At 39.9% G+C, this 14085-nt stretch overlaps 1 protein-coding gene across 1 annotated transcript in view; it reads right to left on the reverse strand.

Annotated features, from left to right (window-relative positions):
* LOC121293726 (SEC14-like protein 1) overlaps positions 1-14085 on the reverse strand; it is a 51694-nt gene that overhangs the window by 8955 nt on the left and 28654 nt on the right. Inside the window, exons 5-9 of the mRNA XM_041216944.1 lie at positions 13711-13839; positions 6103-6346; positions 5616-5725; positions 4734-4923; positions 2727-2815 (exon numbers count right to left, since the gene is read on the reverse strand). Coding sequence (XP_041072878.1) covers positions 2727-2815; positions 4734-4923; positions 5616-5725; positions 6103-6346; positions 13711-13839 — 762 coding nt within the window. The remainder of the gene's footprint in view (positions 1-2726; positions 2816-4733; positions 4924-5615; positions 5726-6102; positions 6347-13710; positions 13840-14085) is intronic.

A 14085-nucleotide genomic window follows, 5' to 3' on the forward strand; every position in this document is an offset into this window, starting at 1 on the left:
AAAGCTAGGGAGGAATTTGAAATCTCTAGTTCTACAGCCCTGTCTAACTGATGTTCCCCTAATTGATGCCTTTTGAACTTTCCCAATTTTAATCACTCCAGCGCTGGTGCCATGCCTTCAACTTCCTAGGCATAATTCCCCAAATCATTATCTCTTTTCCTTCTTTTAAGACACTCCTTAAAACCTACCTCCTATCAAAACATTTGATCTGGCATAATATCTTTATGTGCCCCAGTGTCAAATCTTGCTTTATTATTCTGAGGTGCTTTATTGAAAGCATCATAGAACTGCAAGCTGCTGTGGTAGTATTTGCAGCCCTCCTGAGATAAAAGCCAACCTTCCATTAGTTTTTTTATTGATTTGTGCATTCGGACTCTGGAATCTCACTGCTCATCTATAGTTCCTAGCACCTCACCATTTAGGAAATACTTTGATCTATCTTTCTCAAGTCCATAGTGGATGATGTCACAATTCTCTCACAATGAACTCCATGGGCCAGTTATGCCCACTCAATCTAGCAATGCCCCCGGCAACTTTCCACTTCCATTTACACAATGTACCACGCCATTAACTTGGTGTCATCAGTAAATGATGAGTAAGTGATGATCAGTAAGTGCTCTCCATTCCTTCATCCAGTCATGTATACATAGTGAACTGCTGAGGTCCAAGCACAAATACCTGTGGGACATCACTAGTCATATCCTGTCAATTTGAATGCATATCCATTATCTCGGCTCTAAGTATCCTTCCTCCTAACCAATTCCCTATCCAGGCCAATAAATTGCTTCTTTCCATATGCTCTCATTTTTGTTATTAGTCTATGATGTGAAGCCTTGTCAAATGGCTTCCTGAAGTCCATAATAAGAATCTTCATAACTAATCTGCTAGATAAAGGAGTAGTTATCTCCTCAAAAAATTCAACTAAGTTTGTTAGACTTACCCATTACAATTCCCTGCTGGCTCTCCCTGATGAACTGATATCTGTCCAAATGCTCCGTCATTCTGTCTCTAATGGATTCTAGTAACTTCCCTACAACTGATGTTAAATTTTCTACTGTAACTCTCTTGCTTTTCTTAAATAAAATGGATTCAAATTTTATCCCATTTAGTTTACTATAGGTGCAAGTTTATTTGTTATTTTAAAAAGACAATTACTTAAAACACAGAAACAAAAGATCCTTCTGTGTGCAGAAAACGCCATCGTAGACATTCCATCGTAAGAGTAGCTGTGGCTAGAACAGCTGCAAGAAGTTAAAATAAAATAACTGCCCCCATTGAATAGGGCAGGGACATGCATTTGATCCCTGCAAGTTATGTAATAAGATCTCAGGAGAAAACCAAAGCTCTCAGCAGCGTACTGATTGAGCGGGGCAGGGGATTTTGAAGGATGCATTATTACTCCCTGGCAGTCTATCTGCAATGATCTGTAGATAATTTCCTGCACTGCTCTTTGGCAGCATAAATTCCTGAATCATATCACCAAAAACTGTAAAATGTTTATCCCTGTTGAAACAAGAGAAGTTCTGGTGGCTTCAGATCTATATACTTTGAAATAATCCAATGTGGTTATCTTATAGGTTGATGAGATTTGTTTCAGATACCAGTCTGCATTTTTTTGAAAAAGCGAAGGTAACTTCAAAGGTTTATGTGACAAGTGCTTTGTGAACAGCAGTAAGTTAGTGAGGCTTTAGTCTGGTACCAAAGATTTCAAGTATGCATAATCTCAGGAAACTGTAAACTACATGAGAAGACACCATCAGAGCTCACAAATGAAACTGGGCTCATAGTTGTTTTGTGTTTTTATTTTTTCCTATTATTTTCAATTTTCTCCCAAGGGAGTTATGCCATAGAATGGTTGCAGTTAATGATCTGGTGGTCACCTACACTTGAGAAATTCAGGCAATACAATCCATCTTATTAAAAACCAAACAAATGGCATGCATAAAATCAAATCTAGAATACTGGAATAAGGCAATAAACACAATGTTATGCTGCTCAACTGGAGAGCATTGAAATAACTATGCAAGTTTCCCCTCAGTTTAAGTTTGAAAGCTGCGTCTTCTGTTGCACAGAAGTCTGGACTTATTATGGTGAATTTAAATTAAGTGAATGAAATTTAAAATGAAATTTTGTAGAATTTGTCGTGACATTTGCCATGCTTATAATGCTCTCGTTTACTTAATATTTAGCGTAGTTGAGGAAGAGGAAGAAGCCTGTGATCGTATATAGATAAACATTCTGCAATGGCTTAATGATTAATCACTTAATTCAGGTGAGTTATTCTAAGTTGTCCATCATAGAACTGAGTTAAAATTAATATTTCATGCAATATTTGCTGTTCCTATTAGGATGAAGAAAAAATCTTAATATAATTTAAGACTGAATCGAGTTGTGGATTAACCAACAATTTGCACCTTTTAAATCCAAGTTTGATTCCAATCCAGACTGAAGGGATAAAATCATCCCTTATCTGATAAGGGTTGGGACTGATCAAACCCCTATGCCATAAACCCCTGTGAAAACAGCAAAACAATTCTGCATACCGGACAGGCACTGCATAAAGAAATCACTTAAAATAAATAAATAAATGCTAAATTACTTATTAACTAGAAGTACCTCTTGTAGCATTTTTGTTGACTGTGTAGAGTTCCACTAATTCAGCAGAGATGATACTAGAAACATGCATTAATTTAATTTTAAAAAGACAATGATTAAAATACACTTACATGCCGCAGCAGTGCTTCCTCTCCAAGTGCTCTGACAAGACCTTTGGTATCCATTTGCCCAAGTCTTAAGATATATAGGGGTCTCCCATCTGTATTAAAAAAAAGCATTAAATTTTTTTGCCAAACATATTAAAAGTCCCCAGACTATAACATGCAAAACACTGAACTAGAAAGTTAGTCTACCTGAAGACGCTTATGCATTCTAGTCCTCAGAGTATCCAATTCAATACTCAGAAATCAGGTTGTAATTTAACTTTCAGATTCCTGCATGGCCTCGACCTCCCCATCTCTGTAATCTCCTCCAACTCCATAAATCTCCAAGGTCTCTGCGCTCCTCTAATTCTGCCCTCTTGAGCATTCCCAATTTTAATTGATCCACCATTGGTGACTATACCTTCAGGTGCCAAGGCCCTGAGCTCTGGAAATTTCTCCCTAAACTTCTTGGCTCTCTCCTACTCTTTCCTCTTTTAAGGCAGTGCTTAAACCTCTGTTTGATCAAGCTTTTGGCCATCTACCTTAATATCACCTTATGTGGCTCAGTGTCAAATTTTTATAATGCTCCTGTAAAATGCATTGGGATGTTTTGTGACATTAATGGCACAATATAAATACAAGTTGCTGTTGTTACAGGTAATAGTAAATTTGTCAAATTATTGCTTCCATAAAACTAGCTATTACACAGTAGTTTAACTAGCCAGACATTTGCATTTACACAGAATATTGAATACAGGTGAGCTGGAAACACCTGCTTAACCACCTTAAATGTACCAACTGAACTGGACGTTATCACTCAAGTTTATTTATGCATTAAAATAGTTATTTACTCTTGCCCTTTGGAGTGCAATTGGTACTTTATCTGATTCTCTAGCTCAAAAGCTCTCCAGAAAGAAGTATCAATATTATTATACAATTGGCCCACAAAAGGTACAATTAAAGAAAAGGAAATTCAAATACCCTTCTACAATTTGCATGCATATCTCAGTTTACGAAACCATCCAACAAAGAACTAATTCAGAAGCATACACAGGCAAATTTGAACTAATTATCTGGCACTTAAGTATACAATTGCTTGATCAGGAACCTAAGCACTTCTACTGTTGTAACAGCCAATACAAATATTCAAGCTTTATTTGTAATATCTATATGACATGTCTGTTACAATTACAGTTATCAGTAAGTTTGTTCCCATATATACGTATTTCCATAATTACCACCTAGCTACAATACACTGATGTGACAATATTAAAGCACGTAGGAAGTTTCTTTATTAAAATGAGATAGTGGAGAAAGAAGAGGTAGATAGTTTTATTGTGAAAACTAGAAACACTCCAGTTAGAATACTTTTCCAATTTTTTCAGCCAATGTTGGAACCAAGCATTGCCAAGTCAGTTCAAGCAGTCTAGGTGAAGTGCAGCACCAGCACCCTTCCCCACAATTCTATAACATCCAAAACTATGAACGTGTACTTCTACCAGTAACCCTGCTTATCCACCATAACTTCAACACAAAAGCCACAAAAGCCCAATTAACCAACATAAATAGTTACAAAGTGTTCCACAGTTTCCACGGTGCAGTTTCCACGGTTCTTCTGCCAAAGTTAAGGCAGACAAGCAGGAAACCCTCACAGAAATTCAATGCCTAAAACTGAACCCCAAAAAATGATGCCTTCTTGCACAAGCATATTGCTCTGATTTCCTACAAACTTATAACTCAAGTGAAATGTCAACGTAGTATCAAATCGTGCAAGTTTTTTGACTGGTAATTGATGAACTACCCAAATAAACTTCATTTTGGATCTGCAGAGAAAATTTCAACTATGACTCTAGGCTGAAACTAGTCACTTCAACCACATATGCACTTATATTCATACTTGATTGTGAAATACAATGCTATTCCATTAAGACTACTGGATATTAGAGTCTAGTTCTGTTTAAAATAAAATTTAGACAATACTCTCATCAACAGTTTGATAGTCTAGTATTGTATATAAGGTCACATCTGGCTTACCTTTATCATGGTGATGCCAACCCCCTGTGTAATAATCATGCAGCACTTGTGGTGGTGTCCAAGTTTCCAGCAGGTAGTCTACTTTGTGCTGTTTGCGCCATGTCAAAGACTGGCAGAGAAGTTCTCTTGCCTTATCTATATTGAAATCACGTGCTCTTAAGAACCGCAGAATATGCTCATCTTTAGGGATCTGTAAAAATGATAATTAAATTGACTTAAGCGAAAGAACAGATAATTTTCCTATTGACTGAATGGAAACATACTAAAATCCAAGTTGTTACAACTGTTCAAAGAATTGCCGTTGCCTTGTTCATGTTAGCATTACTTCTTTTGCCAATTACCTTAAATTTGTGCCCGCTTGTTCTCAATCCTCTCAGCAACATGAGATAGTTTTCACATCTACTCAGTCCAAGCCCGTCATGATTTTGAATACCTCTATCAAATCTCCTCTCAACCTTCTCTTCTCCAAGGAAAACAGTTCCAACTTCTCCAATCTATCTACGTAATTAAAGTTCCTCATCCCTGGGACCATTCATGTGAATGTTTTCTGTAATCTCTCTAATGTCTTCAGTTCGTCAACCATGACCAATTGTTGGCAGCACCCCCATTCCAGGACTTGAACAAAAAAGTCAAAACTGATACTCTTGTGCAGTACTGAGGGTGTGCTGCACTATCAGAGGTGTCTTTCAGATGAGGTATTAAACCAAGGCTCTGTCTGCCCTCTTAGATGGAAGTAAAAGATTGCTTGGCACTATTACAAAGGAGAGTAGGGGAGTTATCCCTGGTGCCCTAGTCAATATTTATCCAGCAATCAACAAGATAAGGTGAAGTAATTTGTGCCCTTGCTATTGCAGAAGATCATCATGGCAATTATATCCTTACCTTGCCTTTATGTGCTTCCTGAAGCCGCGATCGAAGTCTAATGAGACAGCTCTCTTGCAGTGGTGTCAAGTCACCCAAATAACGCTCAATGTAATCAGCATCTAGTTTATCTAAGACACAATAAGAACTTAAAATTATACATAAATTGAAATGCTTTATTCTTTCACCTGAAACTCCAGTTCAGATAGCTAAATGCTAAAATGCATTTGAAACAAATGAAAACAATTGGTTATTTTCTTAAAGATTTTGCACCAGCCTTTTTATATACAGCAAGCTAACAAAAATCTTTATTTCAAGGACACTACAAAGAAATATTATGTACTTTTCTCAATCTGGCCCTGAAATATTTATCGACAAATATATCACTGTTTCTTATTCAAGAGCCTGAACGTGCATAATATACTTTCAAGACTGTGCAACAATTCTATAAACATAGAAGAAAGGTGCAATTCTACAGTTAAGGAAATGAAAGTCCCAAGTCATTTACCATCTGGTGTTCCTGAGAGAGAATCAGGTGAATTATTGGAACCAGCAGTCAAGTCTTTGTTGACATGTTCTTCCTTTACAACAGCATCACCTCGGCCAGGAATAGCCACAGCTGGAGAGGAGGTCAGCTTCTGAACGGGAACTGCCTTTTCTATGTTAGTGCTAGCCAGTGGTGTCCATCGTGGTACATAAGTAATTCCTTCTTCCTCTAGCTGTTTTAGGTAATATTCAATTATTTCTTTCCCCTGTTAAAAATAAAAACATAACTCACAGCAACTGAAATGCTGAAAAATGATGTACAAAACGCCAACAATTAAACAAGTATGCATTATGGAATTTAAGTCAGTTGGGAGGGAGCTTAGTGTACAGGTATTAGAAGGTATGTACTGATCATTAAATCTATTTTTGGTGCCAGTATTTTCTCTACTATTTCACTGGTTATGTCATAAAGATGTCTGTTATGCCAAATAATGGTTGTTAATCCACCAGCTGGAAGTTTGAATTGAGCTTTTAAAAAACAGGCTTTTTCAAAAACAGAGCCTAAAGGTGACTTGAACTCACTGCAAAAGATGACTACCCTAACTTGCATTACTATGTATTCCACATTCCTATCTATTGGTATGGAGATAGCATGTCTGCAAAACCCAAAGACAATGACTTCAGGGGACTGTGAAGGACTCACATCTCCTGTCTCATTAGCAAGGCATCTGTGGCAATTACCTGAAGTATTCAACTGTTGCAACCAGACCAGTAAGAAGAATCACTTAAGCAATGGGACCATGGCTAAGATAGCTTTCCAGACATGAGCTAACCAGGTTACCCTTGGAATACATTATAAGACCTTACTTGGATCCCTCTGGCAGTTGGAGAAAGATGATCACATGACAAGCCAATCCTTTGTATGTTGTAAGCATGTTTTCTCAGCAGAACTGAGGACAAGCAGCTTAGGGGGAAGACCCAAGTGGGGTCCCTCCAGCTTCGCTCCCTCTCCAACCCACCCGGCAAGCTTTGAGCTCTTTGCTGACTGTGACTATTGCTGCAAACAGAGGCTTCTTAAAAGAATTGAACCCAGCACTATCGTCTTTAGAAGAACACACAAATCAGCCGGCCAAAGCTTTAAATCGGAAGCCAACCGAGTCACCAAACTACAGGCTGTATGTTTCTTTTTTAATTTTTATGGACTCTAATTTGCTCAACCTATCCTTCCCCACTCTGTAATATATATGTGTGTGTGTGTCCACGCGCACACATGCAAAAGTTGGAGTTTATTTTATTATTTTACTTTGTTAAACTCAAGAAAATCTGTCCAATTGGCTATGATCACTGCGTGTAAGCAGTTAAGTAGTCACTAAATTAGGAAGTATACCCTTTTCCAAACAAAAAAACCTGTTGCGGTGAAACAAGGAGGGAAAGTTGGGGATCCATCCAACCCCTCCTCCCCTAGTTATAAGTTAAAATATAATTAGAAATTCAGCCCTTCAAGGGGACATTTCTGTATAATTATTTTAGAAATTTGATCACTGTAGAATTATAAGAAATAGAACATTAATTAGGATAGACATATTGTTAAGGGCTTGGATGGAGTGCATTTCTTGAAATGTGTACAGAACTTTTTAGGGCAATATGTAGAGGGTCCAACAAGGGACAGCGCAGTGCTGGACCTAATTCTGGGGAATGAAGCCAGACAAGTGGCTGAGGTGGTGGTGGGGGAGCATTTTAGCGATAGCGACCACGACATGGTACAATTTAAGCTTGTTAGTGACAAAGAAATAGACAAGTTGCAAAAAAATGTTTTGGATTGGGGGAGAGCAGATTTTAGTAAAATAAGGCAGGATCTGGCCAAGGTAGACTGAGAACAGCTACTTGTGGGGAAATCTACAGAGGAGCAGTGGGGGGCGTTCAAAAAGGAAATGGGGAGGGTACAGGCTCAACATGATAGGAAGAAGTAACAAGCCCAGAGAACCATGGATGAACAGGGATATTCAGGATACGATGAGAAGGAAAAGAGGCTTTTAGCAGGTACAAAGGGAGCAAATCAGCAGAGGCATTAGTGAAGTGCAGAAAGTGTAGGGTGGAGCTTAAGAAAGCACTTAGGAGAGCACAGAGGAGTTATGAGAAAGCTCTGGCTTGTAAAAGTAGGGAAAATCCCAAGATATTCTATAAGTATATCAATGGGAAGAGGATAACCAGGGAAAGAGTAGGGTCAATCTATGGGTGGAGCCAGGGGACATCGCTAGAGTGTTGAACGAGTACTTCACATCCGTCTTCACCCAAGAGAATGAGGATGAAGGTATCGAACACAGGAAGAGAAACTGCGAGGTTCTTGCATAAATTGATATAGAGAGTGATAAGGTATTGGAGGTGTTGGCAGGCTTAAAAGTGGACAAATCTCCAGGTCCGGATGATTTGTGTCCCAGACTGCTGAGGGAGGCAAGGGAGATCGCAGGGGCTCTGACCCAAATTTTTAATTCCTCTCTGGCCATAGCGGAGCTGCCAGATGACTGGAGAACAGCTAATGTGGTTCCACTATTTAAGAAGGGTTGTAGAGATAAGCCAGGGAACTACAGGCCAGTGAGTCTCACGTCACTGGTAGGGAAACTATTGGAGAAAATTCTGAAGGAAAGAATCTAACTCCACTTGGAGAAGCAAGGTTTGATCAGGGATAGTCAGCATGGCTTTGTCAGAGGGAGGTCATGCCTCACAAATTTGATTGAATTTTTTGAGGTGACGACCAGGTGTGTAAATGAGGGTAGTGCAGTTGATGTAGTTTATATGGATTTCAGCAAAGCCTTTTACAAGGTCCCACATGGGGGACTTATAAAGAAGGCAAATGCACATGGGATACAGGGTAATTTGATAAGGTCGATTCAAAATTGGCTTAGTTGTAGGAGACAGAGGGTGATGACAGTTGGATGCTTCAGTGACTGGATGCCAGTGTCCAGTGGCGTACCACAGGAATCTGTGCTGGGAGTAGGCTGGGGGTAGGATTGGTAAGCTTGTGGATGACACAATGATTGGCCGGGTGGTTAACAGTGAGGTTGAGTGCCTTGGGCTACAGGAAGATATAGACGGGATGGTTAAATGGGCAGATAAGTGGCAGATGGGATTTAAGCCTGAAAAGTGTGAGGTGATACACTTTGGGAGGAGTAATTTGACAAGGAAGTATTCAATGAACGGCATGACACTAGGAAGTTCTGAGGAACAAAGGGACTTTGGCGTGCAAGTGCCTAGATTTCTGAAGGTGGAGGGGCATGTTAGTGGGGTGGTGAAAAAGGCATATAGGGCAGTTGCCTTTATCAGTCGAGGGATAGATTACAAAAGTAGGAAGATCTTGTTGGAGTTGCATAGAACCTTGGTGAGGCCACAGCTGGAGTACTGTGTGCATTTCTGGTCGCCACATTATAGGAAGGATGTGATTGCACTGGAGGGGGTGCAGAGGAGATTCAGAGGATGTTGCCTTGGAAACATTTAAGTTATGAAGAGAGGTTGGATAGACTTGGGTTGTTTTTGTTGGAGCAGGGAAGGCTGAGGGGCGACCTGATAGAGGTGTACAAGAGTATGAGGGGCATGGACAGGGTGGATAGGGAGCAGCTGTTCCCCTTAGTTGAAGGGTCAGTCACAAGGGAACATAAGTTCAAGGTGAGGGGCATGAGGCTTAGTGGGGGGGGATGTGAGGAAAAATCTTTTTACCCAGAGGATGGTGACAGTCTGGAATGCACTGCCTGGGAGGGTGGTGGAGGCGGGTTGCCTCACATCCTTTAAAAAGTACCTGAGCACTTGGCATGTCATAACATTCAAGGCTATGGGCCAAGAGCTGGTAAATGGGATTAGTAGGTCGACCAGGTGTTTCTCACGTGTCAGTGCAAACGCAATGGGCCAGAGGGCCTCTTCTGCACTGTGAGATTCTGTGATTCTGAGAAGGAGTAGGCTATTTGGCCCTTTAAGCTTACTCTACCATTCAGCAAGATCAAGGCTGATCTTCTGCCTAAAGTCCACCTGCCAGCACTATCCCCATTCCCTTAATTTCCTTAGTACACAAAAATCTATCATCTTCTGTCTTGAAAATACCCAACCACTGAGCATATACATATTAACAGAAAATGCTGGAAAAACTCAGGTCTAATAACATCTGTGAAGAGAATTTTTCCACTATTTTCACTACAAGCCCACTGATTCCCACAGCTACCTCAACTACAGCTCTTCACACCCTGCTTCCTGTAATGACTCCATTCTATTCTCTCAGTTCCTTCGCCTCTGTTGCATCTGTTCCGCCGATGCCACTTTCCAAAACGGCACTTCTGACATGTCTGTCTTCTTTCTTAACTGAGGTTTCCCACCCATTGTGGTTGACAGGGTCCTCAACCATGTCTGACCCATATCCTGCGCCTGTGCCCTCATACCTTCCACTCCCTCCCAGAACCACGATAGGGTCCCCCTTGTCCTCACTTTTCACCCCACCAGCCTCCGCATTCAAAGGATCATCCTACGCCATTTCCACCAGCTCCAGCACGATGCCAACACCAAACATTCTGTAGGGACCATTCCCTCCGAGACACACTACTCCACACCTCCATCATCCCCAACACCTCATCCCACTCCCACGGCACCTTCTCATGCTATCACAGAAGGTGCAACACCTGCCCCTTTACCTCCTTCCCCCTCACCATCCAAGGGCCCAAACACTCCTTTCAGGTGAAGCACAGCTTCACTTGCACCTCCTTCAATTTCGTCTACTGCGTTTGCTGCTCCGCATGCAGTCTCCTCTACATTGGAGGCACCAAACGCAGACTGGGTGACCGCCTTGCGGAACACCTTCGGTCTGTCTGCAAGCATGACCCAGATCTTCCTGTTGCTTGCCATTTCAACACCTGATCCTGCTCTCATGCCACATATCTGTCCTTGGCCTGCTGCAATGTTCCAGTGAAGCCCAACGCAAACTGGAGGAACAGCACCTCATCTTCCGATTGGGCACTTTATAGCCTTCCAGGCTTAACAGTGAGTTCAACACCATGACAACACTTCAGACCATGAACTCTCTCCTCCATCCTCACCCCCTTTTCTCAATTTTCATTTTCATCTTTATTTTTTATCCACTTATTTTTATTTATTTTCATTTTTATTCATTGTTTTATCCCCACCTTTTATCTTATTTTCAATCTTTATTCCCACCACCGCCCCCTCCCCCCACCCCTACAAGGGCCATCTGTCACTTGTTCATGTTGTTCTTTCCAGGGTGCTTAGCCTTGTCCTGCTACTATCACATTCTGTGTTCTGGCCTTAATTTCACCATCATCACCTCCTTTAGCCAGTACCACTATCATTAACACCCCTTTGTCCTTTTGTCCATGACATCTCTGGCAATCTCTCCTTTGCCTCCACCTACTTTCCAGCTTCACCCCCCCACCTTAAACATTATAAATTTCATCACATCTTTACTTCTCTTTAGCTCTGAAGAGGAGTCATGCAGACTCGAAACGTTAGCTTTTTTCTCTCCACAGATGCTGTTAAACCTGAGTTTTTCCTGCATTTTCTGGTTTTTGTTTCAGATTTCCAGCATCTGCAGCATTTTGCTTTTATCTTAGAGCATATACATACCTTTGGTGAAGAAAATGCAGCTTCTGAGCTTCCTCTTCATTGCTAACCTTCCCACCTAACTTTATATCACCACCAAATCTGGATACGTTACATTCAATCTCCTCATTTAAGTCATTAATATAGATCGTAGATAGCTGAAGCCCAAGTGCTGATCCTTGCAGTACCCGGCTAGTTAAAGCCTGCCAACCTGATAATGCCCTGTTTATTCCCACTTCCTGCTTTCTTTCCATTAGTTAATCCTCAATCAATGCTCATTTTTACTCCCAGAGTCCTAATTTTGTGTGATAATCTCTCTTGAAAGTCCAAATACTGGTACACCCTTATCAAATCAAAAACTCTTAGACTTGTCAAACATGATCTTGGATGTATCTTTTTTTTTGAGGTAGATTGCCAATAGATTGATTTATAGTCAGAAATAAAAACTGTCCACAGGAACAAGTCAGTCACTTGCTGATAGTTGTGGAAAATCACTGATGTAAAGGAAATATTTTTTCTTAATATTACTGTGGGATACTTTAAAGCAGGCTTGTGGGGGCTGTGTTGTGTGTGCATGATTGTGTGTGTATGACTAATTTAACTAAAGACGGTCAGACTGCAAGGTTTGAAACATCAAAGGGATAACGTGTAAAAAAAAACAGGCATTTTGAAATGGAGATGGGTAAGCTAAGGTGAGGTCTCAGTGAATGGAATTTGCATTTGTAGGTAAGTTGAGAGGTTGATTGATTTTCAAAGGGATATGATGAGATATTTTACAACTGGCAAGACAAATAAGGCAAAGTTATTAACTTTATTTTTCCCAAAAATGCTGGCCATAAGGACAACATGAAAGATCCATATATTCTAGGAAAAGAACTTCCAAAGCAAAGGTAAAAGCAGTGGGATTTACAGGTCAAAAGAGAGAAAATACATTTAAAGAAAGATGGATGGCGTGTGACCATGTGAGATCTTGGAAAGGTGGACTGTGAAAACAGACACTAGCCACCCCAGAGAATTGTGTGTTTGTTCTGGAGAGCAAAGTTTTGTTAAAAGCCTTGGAATTCCATTGCTGATTGAGAGGGAGAAAGGAGCTGTGAAATACCTCTCTTATAGCAACAGTGGGTGCCTGTGGTAATATTGCTGGATGTTTTTATAGATTAAGAATCCATTTGGGCTGCTGCCTAAAAAGGTGTGTAGTTGGGAGTCTGGTTAAGTAGAAACCTTTTGGGAACTGTTATAAGACTAATTTTAACAGTATAACTGTAATCTTGTGTGCTTAATTTTTTCCTTTTCTTTTGTTAGTATATGTTTTAATTTAATCTTTAAAATTTCCAGAGGTGGTAATGGACTCTTTACTTCTGATTTCAGTGAACATACCTTCTCATAATAAATACAAATTAGTCAAGCTATCACAATGATTTTGCAAGTTTCATTTTGGGATTTCGTCAGCCTGGCAATTACCATCTGCCATATTGTGACACTGAGCAGAAGCCAAGAGCCTTTTGATTAGAGGGATCAGAGATTCTCAGCAGCAGACTGCTCTTTTCACCTTTTGGTGACAATTCAAGAAGCATTGGTGACACAAATAGCTGCAGGTGGGCAGGTTCACTGTGAAGAGGGACATTACAAGTATGTGTTTTAAAAATGGTTACAATGGAACAGACTTAGGCATCTAAATCTTATGTAAAACACCAGAATTAAAATCCAATCATAATAAGGACCAACATGGGCAACTACAAATCATCCATTGCTGCTTGTACTAAAGCTTATCTTTAAATTCTCAGCAGCATTGGCAATAATATTAGCAGACTGACAGATCCACTTTATTGAGCTTGTTGAAAATTACCATAAAGCTAAATGATCTTATTTACAATAAATATTCTTGATTTCAGGTATTTTTTGTGATCAGGTGGCTTTTGCATTACAATTATAGGTATAGTACTTCCAATCAATACAAATATAACCATAGTTAGAAAAACAACAGATAGCCTGTCTGAAGAATCTGCAGTAAAACTAAAATATCTTTTTATTCACATACCTTTTTGATGCTGCTGGCATACTGTTTCATTGCTATTTTTTCAACAGTGCTTTCAAATCCAAAAAACGATTTGATATCAAGGCTTGCTGACTGCTCAAAGCAGGTCCAATCTTCATTTTCTTGGTGAACCTTGTAGCACGTAAGTAAAGACGTGTCAGGTACTGTTCTGATTTTTAACAGTTCTAAATAATGGTTGCAAAATTATATGACAATTTCTTTTTTTAAAAAAAACTAACCATTCATAAAGCACAGTCCTGAAGTTACGGTTTTACATTTCCAAGTATAACTGAAATATTGTACAATAATAGAGTTCTTTGGTCATTTAGTACAGAAAGAGAATTACTCCACTGCAACTGACATTTTGCATTAGCAGGT

Source organism: Carcharodon carcharias, chromosome 22 (assembly GCF_017639515.1).
Source record: "Carcharodon carcharias isolate sCarCar2 chromosome 22, sCarCar2.pri, whole genome shotgun sequence".
Classification (NCBI taxonomy): domain Eukaryota; kingdom Metazoa; phylum Chordata; class Chondrichthyes; order Lamniformes; family Lamnidae; genus Carcharodon; species Carcharodon carcharias.